The sequence below is a fragment of the Pogoniulus pusillus genome, chromosome Z (genome assembly GCF_015220805.1).
Source record: "Pogoniulus pusillus isolate bPogPus1 chromosome Z, bPogPus1.pri, whole genome shotgun sequence".
Classification (NCBI taxonomy): Eukaryota; Metazoa; Chordata; class Aves; order Piciformes; family Lybiidae; genus Pogoniulus; species Pogoniulus pusillus.
The window spans coordinates 117,502,378-117,518,732 of NC_087309.1; the positions used below are offsets into that span (position 1 = coordinate 117,502,378).

At 53.6% G+C, this 16,355-nt stretch overlaps 1 protein-coding gene across 3 annotated transcripts in view; it reads left to right on the forward strand.

Annotated features, from left to right (window-relative positions):
- Positions 1-15,714, forward strand: part of SMAD4 (SMAD family member 4) — a 51,866-nt gene extending 36,152 nt beyond the window's left edge. For 2 of the 3 annotated variants that reach the window (XM_064176829.1, XM_064176830.1), the window contains 7 exons: positions 966-1,085; positions 1,223-1,333; positions 4,232-4,282; positions 6,654-6,837; positions 9,324-9,492; positions 11,972-12,110; positions 15,179-15,714. In XM_064176829.1, coding sequence (XP_064032899.1) covers positions 966-1,085; positions 1,223-1,333; positions 4,232-4,282; positions 6,654-6,837; positions 9,324-9,492; positions 11,972-12,110; positions 15,179-15,390 — 986 coding nt within the window. In that variant the 3' untranslated portion in view covers positions 15,391-15,714. The remainder of the gene's footprint in view (positions 1-965; positions 1,086-1,222; positions 1,334-4,231; positions 4,283-6,653; positions 6,838-9,323; positions 9,493-11,971; positions 12,111-15,178) is intronic. The other variant, XM_064176831.1, reaches the window with a different exon arrangement.
- The last annotated feature ends 641 nt before the right edge of the window (positions 15,715-16,355 follow it).

The window sequence follows — 16,355 nt, forward strand, 5'->3', positions numbered from 1 at the left end:
TAACATAGCTCTTATTTAAATGTGCTATTCATAGCTAATTTACCTATATTACTATAAATGAATGTAATTAATATACATTGATGTAAGTGCTACACATTAATATTTCTATTAATACAATTAATGCAAATATTAATGTGTTGCCATGTTATTTATAAGCCTGTCATTCACAAATAGCATATCTCTTATTTAAATATGTTGTATAAATAGGTGTTTATTAATTACCTTAATTTATAGTAATGTGTAAGTTGATGTATTTACTAGAAATTAATATTTCTGTTAATGTGATTAACAGAAATATTATTACTGTGTTATATTATTCATTAATCTGTTATTTATAAGTAACATAGCTCTTATTTTGTTGATAACACTCTTTAGTTTGCTCTTATTTTATTGATAACACTCTTTAGTTTGCTCTTATTTTATTGATAACACTCTTTAGTTTGCCTAAATCTTGAGTGTCCTCCTTGGGTACAGAAGCAACGCAGTAAACAAGCGATTTATTGGACCTGTTGTTGGCTGCTGCTCTTAGAATTCATCTCCTCCAGCTAAAACCTCTGACCTCTCTTCTGCTTCTTGCCTTTCAAGCTGGATAAAAAAGGAGATAGAGAGAGATGTGAGCTGAGAGAGAGATATGAGCCAAGAGAGATAGATGTGAGCTGAGAGAGATTGATGTGAGCCAAACAAAGCTGCAGTTGATAAACAGAGTTCTCTGCGTGCTTATGGAACGCTCAGGAGTGTCAGAGTCAAAATTGCCCTGGTGGAGGTTTGAGGTTTTCCTTAAGACACTCTGGTGGGTGGCAGAACAAAACCAAAGAGGCAAACAACCAACAACAAAAAGGCAAGCTGAAAGCAAGCTTGTAAGAAGTGTGTGTCCCTCAGCTGGGTGTCGTCTCCTAGCCAGTAGTGCTGAGCTCTGCGTTATAGTTTTGGAACGTTCATGAATAGGTAGTGTGTTCTTTTACCAGGTCAACCTCCCAGTATATTGACAGGTAGCCATAGTGATGGACTCTTACAGATTGCTTCAGGGCCTCAGCCAGGAGCTCAGCAGAATGGGTTTACAGCTCAGCCAGCTACTTACCATCACAGTGAGTATATCACATACGTGCACTACTCCTTAGCTTTCCTAAAACCAGTTTCCAAATGTTCAGGAGAATGTAGAGGATTAGAAAAGAGAGGAGGATAAACTCCCCTTAAAAACCAACCCACTCCTCTCTTCTTCCAGATAGTACAACATCTTGGACTGGAAGTCGGACAGCAGCCTACACACCTACCATACCTCACCACCAGAATGGCCATCTTCAGCATCACCCACCTATGCACCCTGGACATTACTGTGAGTAGTGCAGAGCTCCACATCAGTTCTGCTGGGTGATAAGGGCTCTCTTTCACAGGCTCACAGGGTGTCAGGGCTTGGAAGGAACCCAAAGAGATCATTGAGTCCTACCCCTCTGACAGAGCAGGACCATACAGTCCAACTCAGGAATGCATCCAGGCAGGCCTGGAAAGTCTCTAGAGAAGGAGACTCCAGAGAAGGAAGCTTTTTGGTTGTTCATAACAGAGTCACAGAGATCACAGGATGTCAGGGGTTGGAAGGAACCCAAAGAGATCCATCGAGTCCTACCCCTCTGCCAGGGCAGGACCATACAGTGCAGCTCAGGAACGCATCCAGACAGGCCGTGAAAGTCTCCAGAGAAGGAAGCTTTTTGGTTGTTCATAACAGAATCACACAGATCACAGGATGTCAGGGGTTGGAAGGGACACAAAGGGATCGAGTCCAACCCCTCTGCCAGGGCAGGACCATACAGTGCAGCTCAGGTCACACAGGAACGCATCCAGACAGGCCTGGAAAGACTCCAGAGAGGGAGATTTTGGATTGTTCATAACAGAATCACACAGATCACAGGATGTCAGGGGTTGGAAGGGACCCAAGGAGATTGTTGAGTCATAGAATCAAGCAGGTTGGAAGAGAGCTCCAAGCTCATCCAGCCCAACCTAGCACCCAGTCCTGGCCAGTCAACCAGATCATGGCACTAAGTGCCTCATCCAGGCTTGGCTTCAACACTTCCAGGCACAGCTACTCCACCACCTCTCTGGGCAGCCCATTCCAATGCCAATCACTCTCTCTGACAACAACTTCCTCCTAACATCCAGCCTGAACCTCCCCTGGCACAATTTGAGACTGTGTCCCCTTGTTCTATTGCTGGTTGCCTGGGAGAAGAGGCCAACCCCACCTGGCTACAGCCTCCCTTCAGGTAGTTGTAGAGAGCAATGAGATCTGCCCTGAGCCTCCTCTTCTACAGGCTGCACACCCCCAGCTCCCTCAGCCTCTCCTCACAGAAAGTGTTCCAGAAAGTCAGGGTTGGAAGGCACCACAAGGATCAGCCAGTCCCAACCCCCCTGCCATGCCCAGGGACACCCTACCCTAGAGCAGGCTGCACACAGCCTCAGCCAGCCTGGCCTCAAACACCTCCAGCCATGGGGCCTCAACCACCTCCCTGGGCAGCCCATCCCAGCCTCTCACCACTCTCATCACCAACAACTTCCTCCTCACCTCCAGCCTCACTCTCCCCACCTCCAGCTTTGCTCCATCCCCCCCACTCCTGCCACTCCCTGACACCCTCAAAAGTCCTGCTAGGATGCCACTTCAGTTACCACCTCACTCCTCAGAAGCAGAGAGATGTGAAAACTTGGGTGGTGCTGTAGCTACTCTATAAATGTGCCTGTATCTTCCCCTGATCTGTGTTTGTGACTGACTGGTGATACCACAGAGAGCTTTTCTTGGCTGCTGCCGTTTCTCACTTCAGAAAGTTGCATGTTTTGACACCTTCCAAAGTTGTGCCTGTTTTGACATCCTGTTGAAGAAGCTGCTGTTGCTTTACAATGCTGTGTTTAACTCAGAATGCTGTGTTTAACTCGGAGCCTTACTCCTTGCTCTCTCCTGCCTGGGAGGTTGGTTTGTGTAAAAGTGGAGGAAATAAATTGACCAATACTAGAAGCAGACTCAGTAATTTTTTTTCTTTAGCAAATTATTTCTCCAGGGGTGCCTACCCCCCCCCCCCCCCCATCTTCAGGGACTGTTTTTTATGGCTAAGTCTAAACCAGCATTCATTCATAGAGTCAACCAGATTGGAAGAGACCTCCAAGCTCATGCAGCCCAACCTAGCACCCAGCCCTGTCCAGAGTATTAGAATCAAGCAGAGGTGACCTCATTGCTGTCTACAACTACCTGAAGGGAGGTTGTAGCCAGGTGGGGTTGGTCTCTTCTCCCAGGCAACCAGCAACAGAACAAGGGGACACAGTCTCAAGCTGTGCCAGGGGAGGTTGAGGCTGGATGTGAGGAGGAAGTTGTTGCCAGAGAGAGTGATTGGCATTGGAATGGGCTGCCCAGGGAGGTGGTGGAGTTGCCATCCCTGGAGGTGTTCAAGACAAGCCTGGCTGGGGCACTTAGTGCCATGGTCTAGTTGACTGGCTAGGGCTGGGTGCTAGGTTGGGCTGGATGACCTTGGAGGTCTCTTCCAACCTGGTAGATTCTATGATTCTATGATTCTAAGCTCATGCAGCCCAACCTAGCACCCAGCCCTGTCCAGAATATTAGAATCAAGCAGGTTGGAAGAGACCTCCAAGCTCATCCAGCCAAACCTAGCACCCAGCCCTAGCCAGAGCAATAGAACCAAGCAGATTGGCAGAGACTTCCAAGCTCACCCAGCCCTGCCCAATCAACCAGACCATGGCACTAAGTGCCCCAGCCAGGCTTTGCTTGGTCCCCTCCAGGCACAGTGACTCCACCACCTCCCTGGGCAGATGAACCCACTGAAGAGTGATTTCTGTCCTATACCTCTGTACATTGATTCTTTTTCTTGCCCATCCTGGGGGGAGTTGTAAAGCCAAGCTCCCATTTCTCTTAGATCTCCTAAGTTCCATGTGGTTTCTGTTCTCTCTCCTGGGGCTGAGTCTGTCTTCAGCAGCATGCAGCTTTTTCTCTTGGGATGCTTTTTGCTTCACTCAGCACCTAAGTTTTAAGGAAGGAGTAAAATTCTTCTGTGGGCATCTTTCTTTCCTGTCAGAATGGGCCAGTTGGTTCAGAATTGTGGGATTTTTGACATCCTCATGAGTCTTTGTTGTTTGGTTTTGGGGTTGGGCTTTTTTTTTTTTGTTTGTTTCATAGGAAAACAAAAAAGAAAACTTTTTATTTTACCTGGTGTAAAGCAAAATCTTCTGCTTTCTTTTAAAGGGCCAGTTCACAATGAACTTGCATTCCAGCCTCCTATATCAAATCATCCTGGTGAGTAAAATCTAAGCTAACTAACTTTGAGGTTTGAGTCTTATTTAAGTCTGCATCTGAGTCGAGGCAATGCCAAGCACCAATCCAGGCTGGGCAGTGCCAGGCTGCAGAGCAGCCCTGAGGAGAGGCACTTGGGGGTGCTGGGGGAGGAGAAGCTCAGCAGGAGCCAGCAGTGTGCACTTGCAGCCCAGAGAGCCAAGCAGAGCCTGGGCTGCAGCAGCAGAAGTGTGGCCAGCAGAACCAGGGAGGGGATTCTTCCCCTCTCCTCTGCTCTGCTCTGCTCTGCTCTGCTGAGAGCCCACCTGGAGTCCTGCATCCAGCTCTGGAGCCCCTGGGACAAGAGGGCTGTGGAGATGCTGGCAGGGGTCCAGAGCAGGGCCAGGAGGATGCTGAGAGGCTGCAGCAGCTCTGCTGTGAGCACAGCCTGAAAGAGTTGGGGCTGTGCAGGCTGCAGCAGAGGAGGCTCCCAGGGGACCTTCTTGTGGCCTGACAGGATCTGAAGGGGGCTACAGAAAAGCTGGGGAGGGACTTTTGAGGGTGTGAGGGAGTGGCAGGAGTGGGGGGGATGGAGCAAAGGTGGAGGTGGGGAGAGTGAGGCTGGAGGTGAGGAGGAAGTTGTTGGTGATGAGAGTGGTGAGAGGCTGGGATGGGTTGCCCAGGGAGGGGGTTGAGGCCCCATGGCTGGAGGTGTTTGAGGCCAGGCTGGCTGAGGCTGTGTGCAGCCTGCTCTAGGGTAGGGTGTCCCTGGGCATGGCAGAGGGTTGGGACTGGCTGCTCCTTGTGGTGCCTTCCAACCCTGACTGATTGATTCTGTGACCTGGATCCAGGTTCAGGCCACCTCCAGGCAGGAGTCAGGAGGACCTGGGGCCAGGTTCAGACCACCCCCATGAGGTTTAACCCTTTAGAGCTGCATACTTGAAAAGCCTGCAAACTTCCCTGATGTCTGCCCTGCCCCAGTGGCTAATCTGGTAGCAGCAATCCAACTGCCGGCAGCTGTTGGCTGAGCTGAGCTGCAGCTGAGCTCTGCTTCACGTTACTTAGTGTGTCTTTTTTTCAGCCCCGTTGGTTTCACCCTCTTCACTCCTCAGGGTGTTTATTTGAATTAAGAAAAGGGCACTTAGAGGGTTTCAGGCAGCTTGGTTTATTCTTTCCTACCACAAACAGGTCTCCAGACAAGGAGATGTGCTGCTGGGCGCGGCGCTGCACCATGCACAAGTGCCACTTGTGGCGCTGGGAGAGCTCTTTCTGCCTCTTGGCTTGTCAGGCTGCTGCGTTTGGGTCCTGTCACCTTAGCTCCTCTGGAGGAGGTAGCAGCTGAGGATTTTCTGTGCTGCCAGCGTGCCAGCTGTTGGGGATGAATGGGGAACTTGAGGACTTGAGCATCTCCCCTGTGGAGAGAGGCTGAGAGACTTGGGGCTGTTAAGTCTTGAGAAGAGAAGGCTGAGAAGGGATCTCATTGTAGAATCATAGAATCAGGCAGGTTGGCAGAGAGCTCCAGGTTCAGCCAGCCCAACCTAGCACCCAGCCCTGCCCAACCACCCAGACCATGGCACTCAGTGCCCCAGCCAGGCTTTGCTGCAACACCTCCAGCCACAGCCACTCCATCACCTCCCTGGGCAGCCCATTCCAGTGCCAATCACCTCCAGCCTGACCCTGCCTTGGCACAGCTTCAGCCTCTGTCCCCTTCTTCTGTTGCTGGCTGCCTGGCAGCAGAGCCCAACCCCACCTGGCTACAGCCTCCCTGCAGGCAGCTGCAGGCAGCAATCAGCTCTGCCCTGAGCCTCCTCTGCTGCAGGCTGCACCCCCCCAGCTCCCTCAGCCTCTCCTCACAGGGCTGTGCTCCAGGCCCCTCCCCAGCCTTGCTGCCCTGCTCTCAACACCTTCCAGCACCTCAGCAGCTCTCTGCAATGCAGGAGCCCAGAGCTGGACACAGCACTGCAGGGGTGGCCTGAGCAGTGCTGAGCACAGGGGCACAAGAACCTCCCTTGTCCTGCTACCCACACTGCTCCTGAGCCAGCCCAGGATGCCACTGGCTCTGCTGCCCACCTGGGCACACTGCTGCCTCATCCTCAGCTACTCTTTACCCTTACACCCAGGTCTTTTTCTTCCTGGCTGCACTGCTCAGGCCACCCTTTGAGTGCTGTGTCCAGTTGTGGGCTTCCCCATTGCAGAGAGATGCTGAGGTGCTGGAAGGAGCCCAGCCACTGGCAGGAACACCTCCTCACTAGACCAAGTTGCTTAAGGCCCTATCCAGCCTGTCCTTGACCAGAGGAGGTGTAACCGATTGTCAGGAGTGGGTGTGTGGATTTGGGGTTGTTTCCCGGGGGGTTTTTTTTTGGGTGCCTTTCAGTTGGTTGTATCTTTCCTTCAGCTCCAGAGTATTGGTGTTCCATTGCATACTTCGAAATGGACGTGCAAGTTGGGGAGACGTTTAAGGTCCCCTCCAGCTGCCCCACTGTCACCGTTGATGGCTACGTGGATCCCTCTGGAGGAGACCGGTTTTGCCTGGGACAGCTTTCCAACGTGCATCGAACAGAAGCCATCGAGAGAGCAAGGTACTCTGCAGCTCCTTCCCCCCCTCCCCGCCCCCAGCCCCCCAGCCAGAGCTCCAGCTGTCTGTGGCATGTGATAATGCTTTTGTTTTGCCTCCAGGCCGTGCCTCCCTTTTGAGATTAGGAGGAAAGGATGTTTCTTTTCACTGGCTTTAACTACAGCACAAGTCTTTCAAGGGCACTGCTGCAAGGCATTCAAAGCGGGAGCCCTGCACAAAGGCCCTCAGAGCCGTGCAGCAGCATCGCTGTTGCTTTTCACTGCTCTCGGAGGCTCTGCCTTCAAGGATAAGATCAGCAGCTCTTGCTGTTATGTATGCAAGCTGAATATGAGCTCTCCACACCACGCAGTGATGTGAGAGCCACTGCAGTGTATGGAGCTGAGGAGGGTGGAGAGAGAGCCAGTTGGATTTTTCATTCACTCTCGCCATGTGCCAGGCTTTGATGCCGAAGCACAAGAGAGCCCAAGCAATCTTGGAGCTTCTCTTTACCTCCTTTGTGGATGAAAAGAGGCAAAACGATTCCCTGCCTTCAAGAACGTTTGCTCTCTGACAGTCAGAATGCCGGGCTGCTGTAATGTGAGCCCGCTGAACGTACAGCTCTGCATTCACATGGGGCTTTGTGCCTGCTGAATCAATCACAGGATCGTTTAGGCTGGAAGATAGCCTTTTAAGATCATCCAGGCCAACTGTTAACCCGGCACTTCAGAGTTCACCACTAAACCATGTCCCTCAGCACCACTGCTACGCAGCTTTGAAGTCTCTGCAGGGAGGGGAACTCCACCACTGCCAGGGGCAGCCTGGTGCAGACTTTAGCAGCCCTTTTGGGGAAGAAATTCCTACTAAAGTCCAACCTAAGCCTCCCCTGGTGCAACTTGAGGCCATTTCCTCTTATCTTGTTAATGAATCCTGTCACTGAATCCTGGAGCTGGATCATAGGATCAATCGGTCAGGGCTGGAAGGCAGCACAAGGAGCAGCCAGTTCCAACCCCCCTGCCATGCCCAGGGACACCCTACCCTAGAGCAGGCTGCACACAGCCTCAGCCAGCCTGGCCTCAAACACCTCCAGCCATGGGGCCTCAACCCCCTCCCTGGGCAACCCATTCCAGCCTCTCACCACTCTCACACTGAACAACTTCTTCCTCATGTCCAACCCAGCTCCAGCCTCCTTTCAAGGAGCTGTAGAGAGCCAGAAGGTCTCCCCTCAATCTCCTTTTCTTCAAGCTGAACAAGCCCAAGTCGCTTAGCTGCTGCTCCCCAGCCCTGTTCTCCAGACCCTTCTTCAGACACTTTGTGTATCCAAATTCTTGTGGGATTTCACACTTCTGAGCAGAACTGGAGAGTGTTTGGCATTCCACCTCTGTATTGTCAGTGAGCACAGCAGTTTGCTGCTGGAGTATCATTGCTACCACATTCTGGGCTTCCCATAGGTCTTCACCTGGTACAACAGACTATTTTCTTTCTTCCTTGTAACTTTTCACACTTTGTGTAACTATTCACTAACTTAACACCCAGGGTCGTAGCTGCAGTTTCCAGCACAGTCTAACTTGAGCATCGCAGGTGACTGCAGAGACCTCCACAGCATGCTGGGGGCTGGAAGGGAGGTTCAAAGCTCAGCCAGAGCAGGAGAAGGCAGAGCAGATCACACAGCAACACATCCAGGCAGGCTCTGCAGAGCTCCACAGAGGGACACTGCACAGCCCCACCCTGGGCAGCCTCTGCCAGGGCTCTGCCACCCTCCCGGGGGGAAGAATTCCTCCTCCTGCTGCTCCCATGGCACTTCCTAGGCCTCAGCTTGCAGCCAGTGGCCCTTGGCCTGGCACTGGCATCCCCCAGCAGAGCCTGGCTCCAGCCTCCTGCCACTGCCCTGCACACATTGCTCAGCACTGCTGAGTCCCCTCTCAGCCTCCTCCTGTGCCAGCAGCACAGCCCCAGCTGCCTCAGGCTCTGCTCCTAACAGAGCTCTGCCATTGCCTTCAGCATCTCCGTGGCTCTCTGCTGGGCTCTCTCCAGCACTTCTGTGTCCCTCTGGCACTGGGGGGCCCAGAGCTGGGCACAGGAGTGCAGCTGTGGCCTCATCAGGGCAGAGCAGAGGGGCAGGAGCAGCTCTCTGGACCTCCTCCCCACAGCCCTTCTAACCCAGCCCAGGCTGGCATTGCCCCTCCTGGCCCCCAGAGCTCATTGCTGGCTCATGCTCAACCTCCCACCCACTGGGACCTCCAAATCCCTTTCCCCCTTCACTGCCTTCCAGCAGCTCAGTTCCCAGCCTGTGCTGCTCCCTGGGGTTGTTCTTTCCCAGGTGCAAGGCTCTCCCCTTGCTCTTGGAGTGCTTTGGGTTGGAAGGGCTGGAGTGCCTGTGGAGATCTCCTGTGGTTTTGTTTAGGGAAGAAGGCCAGAAGGGCTGGAGTGTAGGTGGAGATGTGCCTGTGGTTTTGTGTGGGGAAGATCTGCTTGCTGGTGGCTACACACAGGTGCCTCGGGACTGTTTTTCAGGTTGCACATAGGCAAAGGGGTGCAGCTGGAGTGCAAAGGAGAAGGCGATGTGTGGGTTCGGTGCCTCAGCGACCACGCGGTCTTCGTGCAGAGCTACTACCTGGACAGGGAAGCAGGACGTGCCCCAGGGGATGCTGTTCACAAGATTTACCCAAGTGCATACATAAAGGTTGGTTTGGTGGTCTTGGAGGTGGGCGTGGTGGAGAAAGCTGCATGGGTTAGGTTCTTGGGGGGGTTCTGAGACACCGAAGGGAGACTGTGGTCCTCCTGGAGGAACCTTGCACCCAACCGACTTGCTTGAGATAAGCTCTTGCTCTCTTGCTCTCTCTCTCTCTCTCTTTCTCTCTCTCTCTCTCCCTTTCTCTCTCCCTTTCTCTCTCCCTTTCTCCCTCCCTTTCTCCCTCCCTTTCTCCCTCCCTTTCTCCCTCCCTTTCTCCCTCCCTTTCTCCCTCCCTTTCTCCCTCCCTTTCTCCCTCCCTTTCTCCCTCCCTTTCTCCCTCCCTTTCTCCCTCCCTTTCTCCCTCCCTTTCTCCCTCCCTTTCTCTCTCCCTTTCTCTCTCCCTTTCTCCCTCCCTTTCTCCCTCCCTTTCTCTCTCCCTTTCTCTCTCCCTTTCTCTCTCCCTTTCTCTCTCCCTTTCTCTCTCCCTTTCTCTCTCCCTTTCTCTCTCCCTTTCTCTCTCCCTTTCTCCCTCCCTTTCTCCCTCCCTTTCTCCCTCCCTTTCTCCCTCCCTTTCTCCCTCCCTTTCTCCCTCCCTTTCTCCCTCCCTTTCTCCCTCCCTTTCTCCCTCCCTCCCTTTCTCCCTCCCTTTCTCCCTCCCTCCCTTTCTCCCTCCCTTTCTCCCTCCCTCCCTTTCTCCCTCCCTCCCTTTCTCCCTCCCTTCCTTTCTCCCTCCCTTCCTTTCTCCCTCCCTTCCTTTCTCCCTCCCTCCCTTTCTCCCTCCCTCCCTCTCCCTCTCCCTCCCTCTCCCTCTCCCTCTCTCTCTTTCTCTCTCCCTCCCCCTTTCTCTCTCTCTCCCCCTTTCTCTCTCTCTCCCCCTTTCTCTCTCTCTCCCCCTCTCTCTCCCTCTCTCTCCCTCTCTCCCTCTCTCTCTCCAGAGTTAGGAGGTTGGGAACCTGTAAAGCAGTGGTAATGCTGAATGTGTTTATAAGGCTTATGGAAAATGAGATGTTAAAAATAGGTGTATAAAAGTCCCAGGGGAGTGGAGTGATCCTGATGACACATAAAGAAAACACTGGAAACAAAAAGGAGATTCCCTCCTTGGCCCTGCCTCTCTGGAGATTTGAAACTTCACTTGGGGCAAGCCACACTTGTTTAATTAAGAGGAAAAGGAAATCATTGTTACATTTAAACTGGCTGAAGTTTGCAGTGGCTTTCTGATGGTTTTTAATCCCCAGCTGTGCAGCTATGTTGTGTGATGGAGGTGAAAGAAATCCCCACCAGCCTCTCTGCACAAGATTTTAGTCTGAGGACTCAGCTCCTGTGTTTAAGAATGCTAAAGGCTGGTCACAGAGATCTGAAATGTGTCCACTTTGCTGCTGAGACTTTAGACCTTCTTCTAACCACACTTGAGATGTTTCAGTCAAGTGCAGGGAGGAATGAAGTCTGACAGAGAGAGCAGGGAGGTCCAGGTGGTCACAGGATCACAGGATATTAGGGGTTGGAAGGGACCTGATCTGGTCCAACCCCTCTGCCAGAGCAGGGCCACACAATCCAGCTCAGGGCACACAGGAACACATCCAGACAGGCCTGGAAAGGCTCCACACAAGGAGACTCCACAGCCTCTCTGGGCAGCCTGTGCCAGGCTCTGGGACCCTTCCAGGCAAGAAGTTCCCCCTTGTGCTGAGCTGGAACCTCCTGTGCTGCAGCTTCCATCCATTGCTGCTTGTCCTATCCCAGGGAGCAGTGAGCAGAGCCTGCCCCCCCCTCCTGACCCCCAGCCCTCAGATACTGATAAACATTGATTAAATCCCCTCTCAGCCTTCTCTTCTCCAGACTAAGCAGCCCCAGGGCCCTCAGCCTCTCTTCAACAGGCTGTGCTGCAGTCCCCTTATCACCCTCAGCCCTCTGCTGGACCCTCTCCAGCAGTTCCTGTCCCTCTGCAACTGGGGAGCCCCAAACTGAAGGCAGTGCTCAAGATGAGGTCTCATAAGGGCAAAGCAGAGGGGCAGGAGAACCTCCCTGGCTCTGCTGGACACACTCTGCTCCATGCCCCCCAGGACCCCATTGGCCTCTTGGCCAGCAGGGCACATTGCTGTGCCATGGATGTTCTCCACCAGGACCCCCAGGTCCCTCTCCACAGGGCTGCTCTCCAGCAGTCACCTGCCAGCCTGGACTGATGCAGTTTGTTATCCCTCCCCAGGTGCAGGCTCTGCACTTGTCCTTGTTGAGCCTCATCTGGTTCCTCTGTGCCCAGCTCTATATGTCCAGGTCTCTGGATGGCCTCACAGCCTTCATCTGTCTCAGCCAAGCCTCCCAGCTTGGTGTCAGCAGCAAACCTGCTGAGCAGACACCCTGTCCCCTCATCAGTGGCACTGATGAAGATGTTATCAGTGATGTGAGCTGAGGAGTCCTTTCCCCCTGTCGATTTCAGTCAGGTCTCCATAGGTGAGCACTGATTTTGGGTGTTGCTTTCTTTTCCTTTCCAAAGGTGTTTGATCTACGCCAGTGTCATCGTCAGATGCAACAGCAGGCTGCCACTGCCCAAGCTGCTGCTGCTGCTCAGGCTGCAGCAGTAGCTGGAAACATCCCTGGACCAGGATCAGTAGGTGGAATAGCCCCAGCCATTAGTAAGTACATGAGCTCCATCATCTCCTCCTTTCCTTACCTGAAAAAACCCAAACCCTGCAGCTCTCTCTCTTCACAGCAGCACCCATCCGACCCCACTGCTCCTGTGACAGGGCAGAGGAGGTAGCAGGACTGGGGTGAGGTGGAGATGGGGTTGCCACCGTGGTAAGTCTGTCTTCCCTCACTCTGCACCAGTCTTCACTGCTGCAGGAGGTGGTGCACGACAGCAGAAAACCTGCAAAGAGCATAAACCTGTAACTGTGGACAGATGCTCCTGGCTGCTTGGAGAGGAGCTTGGAAAGTGATCTTTGAGGCTCCAGCTCCTCAAAGGGTGGGAGTTCCTTGGCAGCAAAGCCCTTGAGGAGCTGTAGGGCAGGAAGGGAACACGAGGACCCTTTAATCTTTGTTTTAAAAGCTGTTCTGGGCTTAGTTGGTTGTTTTTTTTTGCTGAGTTACTGAATTCTGCAACCCCCCAAAGCTGTACCTGAGTGCTCAACAATTTTGAAGGACTTCACATCCCAGGCTGCCTTCTGTGCTGTGGTGTTTTGTTTCCTGGATTCCCTGTGGCTCTTCCCAGCCATCCTACAAAATGCTGAGGACATTTCTGGGGATGTATCTAGGTTTCATTTTAGCCATACCTGTGATCTGCAGCTGGCCAGCTGTGCTCATCTTTCTGTTTTAGGAGCTGGCAAGCAGTGTAAGTTGCTCACCCAGCTTCCTGCCACTGGTTAGAGTTCTTAGGGTGACAGAGCTACGCTTGGCAAGCTTAGAGAATCAGTGCCGTGGGTGTTTTGTAGCTGAACTTCCTAAAGAAGGTTTTGCATGCATCTAGAATCACAGAATGCTTTAGGTTGGAAGGAACCTTTAAAGCTCATCCAGGCCAACCCCCTGCACTCAGCAGGGACATCTGCACCCAGAGGAGGCTGCTCACAGCCCCTCCTGGAGCATCCTCTACGGGCAGTGGGTCCCAGGTCACTGTCAGCACAGAAGCAGAGGTTAGGTTGGGTTGGGTGGAACAGGACCTCTGAAGGGCTTTTAGCCCAACCCCTGCACTCAGCAGGGACATCTGCACCCAGGGCAGGCTGCTCACAGCCCCAGACAACCTCCCCTGCAGTGCTGCCAGCCATGGGGCAGCTCCCAGCTCTCTGAGCAGCCTGGCACAGGCTCTCCCCACCCTCACTCTCAAACATTTCTCCCTTCTGTCCACCTCCACCTCCCTCTCTCACTCCAAACCCTCACCCCTTGGCCTGGCATAACAGCTTCTGCCCAAAGCTCTGCCCCCAGCTTTCTCCTGGCCCCTTGCAGCAGTGCCAGGCCACCAGAAGCTCTCCCTGCAGCCTTCTCCTCTGCAGCCTGCCCAAGCCCAACTCTCTCAGCCTGCCCTCCCAGCAGAGCCCTTCCAGCCCTGCCAGCACTGCTGGGGGCTCCTCTGGCCCCACTCCAGCAGATCCCTGCCTGTGCTGTGCTGAGCACTCCAGAGCTGCCCCAGCACTGCAGGGGAGGGGGTCTCAGCAGAGCACAGCAGAGGGGCAGAATCCCCTCTCTGCCCCTGCTGCCCACGCAGCTGGGGATCAGCCCAGGACACAGCTGGCTCTAGGCTGGCAGTGCTCTGTGCCATCTCATGCCCAGCTCTGCACCCCCAGGCCCTTCTCCACAAGGCTGCTCTCCAGCACTTCCACCCTCATTCATACCTGGGCTTTCCCTAACTGTGGTGCAGGACCTTGTTGAACCTCTCAGGCCTGCTTCTCAAGCTTGTTCAGGTCCCATGAGACACTGAAGTCATCATTTCTGCTGGATTGTAGGGAGGTTTATGTTTCAGCACCCTTTTAAGAGTGCAGAATCACAGAATCAGTCAGGGTTGGAAGGGACCACAAGGAGCAGCCAGTCCCAACCCCTCTGCCATGCCCAGGGACACCCTACCCTAGATCAGACTGACCCAGAGCCTCATCCATCCTGGCCTTAAACACCTCCAGCCATGGGGCCTCAACCACCTCCCTGGGCAACCCATTCCAGAATGAAAACAACAGCAGATAGGGGAGAATGGTGGAAAGCCACAGCTGAGTGTGGAGAAATGCAGGACTGGAGCTGTGTTTGCTACAGCAGTTGTCCAGGAGCAGCTCAAGCCTGACCTGGCCCTGGGCAGCCTGATCTACTTGGAGATGTCCCTGCTTACTGCAGGCTGGTTGGACAGGGGGCCCAGCGTGGGGGTCTGCACAGGATGACCTGTGAGGGGGTCTGGGCAAGGTGACCTGTGAGGGGGTCTGGGCAAGGTGACTTGTGAGGGGGTCTGGGCGAGGTGACTTGTGAGGGGGTCTGGGCAAGGTGAGCTGTGAGGGGGTCTGGGCAAGGTGAGCTGTGAGGGGGTCTGGGCAAGATGACCTGTGAGGGGGTCTGGGCAAGGTGAGCTGTGAGGGGGTCTGGGCAAGATGACCTGTGAGGGGGTCTGGGCAAGGTGACCTGTGAGGGGGTCTGGGCAAGATGACCTGTGAGGGGGTCTGGGCAAGATGACCTGTGAGGGGGTTTGGGCAAGGTGAGCTGTGAGGGGGTCTGGGCAAGATGACCTGTGAGGGGGTTTGGGCAAGATGACCTGTGAGGGGGTCTGGGCAAGGTGTGCTGTGAGGGGGTCTGGGCAAGGTGAGCTGTGAGGGGGTCTGGGCAAGGTGAGCTGTGAGGGGGTCTGGGCAAGGTGAGCTGTGAGGGGGTCTGGGCAAGGTGTGCTGTGAGGGGGTCTGGGCAAGGTGAGCTGTGAGGGGGTCTGGGCAAGGTGAGCTGGGTGGGGGTCTGGATAGGAGGACCTGAGAGGGGGTCTGGGCGAGGTGAGCTGGGTGGGGGTCTGGATAGGAGGACCTGTGAGGGGGTCTGGGCAGGGCGACCTGCGTGGGGGTCAGTGTGGGGCTGGAGGGTCCCTGCTGGCTGCAGAGCGGTAGGACAAGACCTTCCGACCCTAACCCTTCTGTGCTTGTGCCACGCGTGCCTGGGCCTGGGCTGTGTGGAGAGGGAAAGAGCCAAGCCCAGGGGCCTGATGGAGGAGCTGGCCCGAGGACGCTGACCCGAAACTTCTCCTCTCCAGGTCTGTCAGCTGCTGCTGGCATCGGCGTGGACGACCTCCGCCGCTTGTGCATACTCAGGATGAGCTTCGTCAAGGGCTGGGGACCCGACTACCCGAGGCAGAGCATCAAGGAGACTCCCTGCTGGATCGAGATCCACTTACACCGTGCCCTCCAGCTGCTGGACGAGGTCCTCCACACCATGCCCATCGCAGACCCGCAGCCTTTAGACTGAGCCCTGCGCCGCGTCCCCTCTGCCCACCTCTGCCGCCGGGGCCGCAGGGGCAGCAGGGGCCGCAGGGGCAGCAGGGGCAGCAGGGGCCGCAGGGGCTGCGGTGCCCTGGGGATGGTGGTGGGTTGGGATTGTACCCTACGGTTCTGTCCATGACCTCCGAGGTCATCATACTCTTTTACTTCTGTTCTGCTTTTAACCTCCTCTCGAACCCAGGCGTCCAAAACGCGTTTGCCGCCTTGCTCTTAGCAGGAAGAAGCTGAGCATGCAGAATTTGGGTTGGTTTGGGGCTTTGGGTTGGGTTTTTGCTTATTTTGGGGTTTTGGTTTGTTTTTTGGTGGGGGGTTTCTTTTTAGTTGGTTTTGGTTTTGTTTCTTGTTTTCAAGGGGCTCCTAACAGGGTGGCTCAAAGAGGCTTTCTAGAGGCATCCCTTTGAGCCTTCCCTTCTCTAGGGAGGCATCTTGGTGATGAAGCCTGGCAGGAGCCCTTTTTTACTTGCTTCTTAATGTAGGGTATATATATTTTATATATATATATATATATATTTATACCTGACAGTTCCTTCAAGTAGTGATAAGCATTTAACCTTATTCCACCTGATTATTGTTGGGTTTTTTTTTTTGGGGGGGGAGGATATTCTCTTTAGGGGAGCATTTGCTACCTGAACAACTCTTTTTTTACTCTCTTTTGATTTTAAAACCTTCTTATGATATATTTTTTTTTTGTCTCTGTGAGTGTTTTGGGTTTGTGGTTTTGTTTTTTTTTACTTGTGGGGTTTTTTATGTTTTGTTTATTTGGTTTTGGGTTTGTTGCTTTGGTTTTTTTTTGTTTTCCCCAGATCAAAATTAGTGAAAATTAGACTAAAAAAAAAAACCAACACCAAAAAAACCCCAAACAGGCAACAAAAGTGAGGATTAAAGAGAGGAAACAACAACACCCCCCAAAAAATCCCAAACAAGACAACAAAA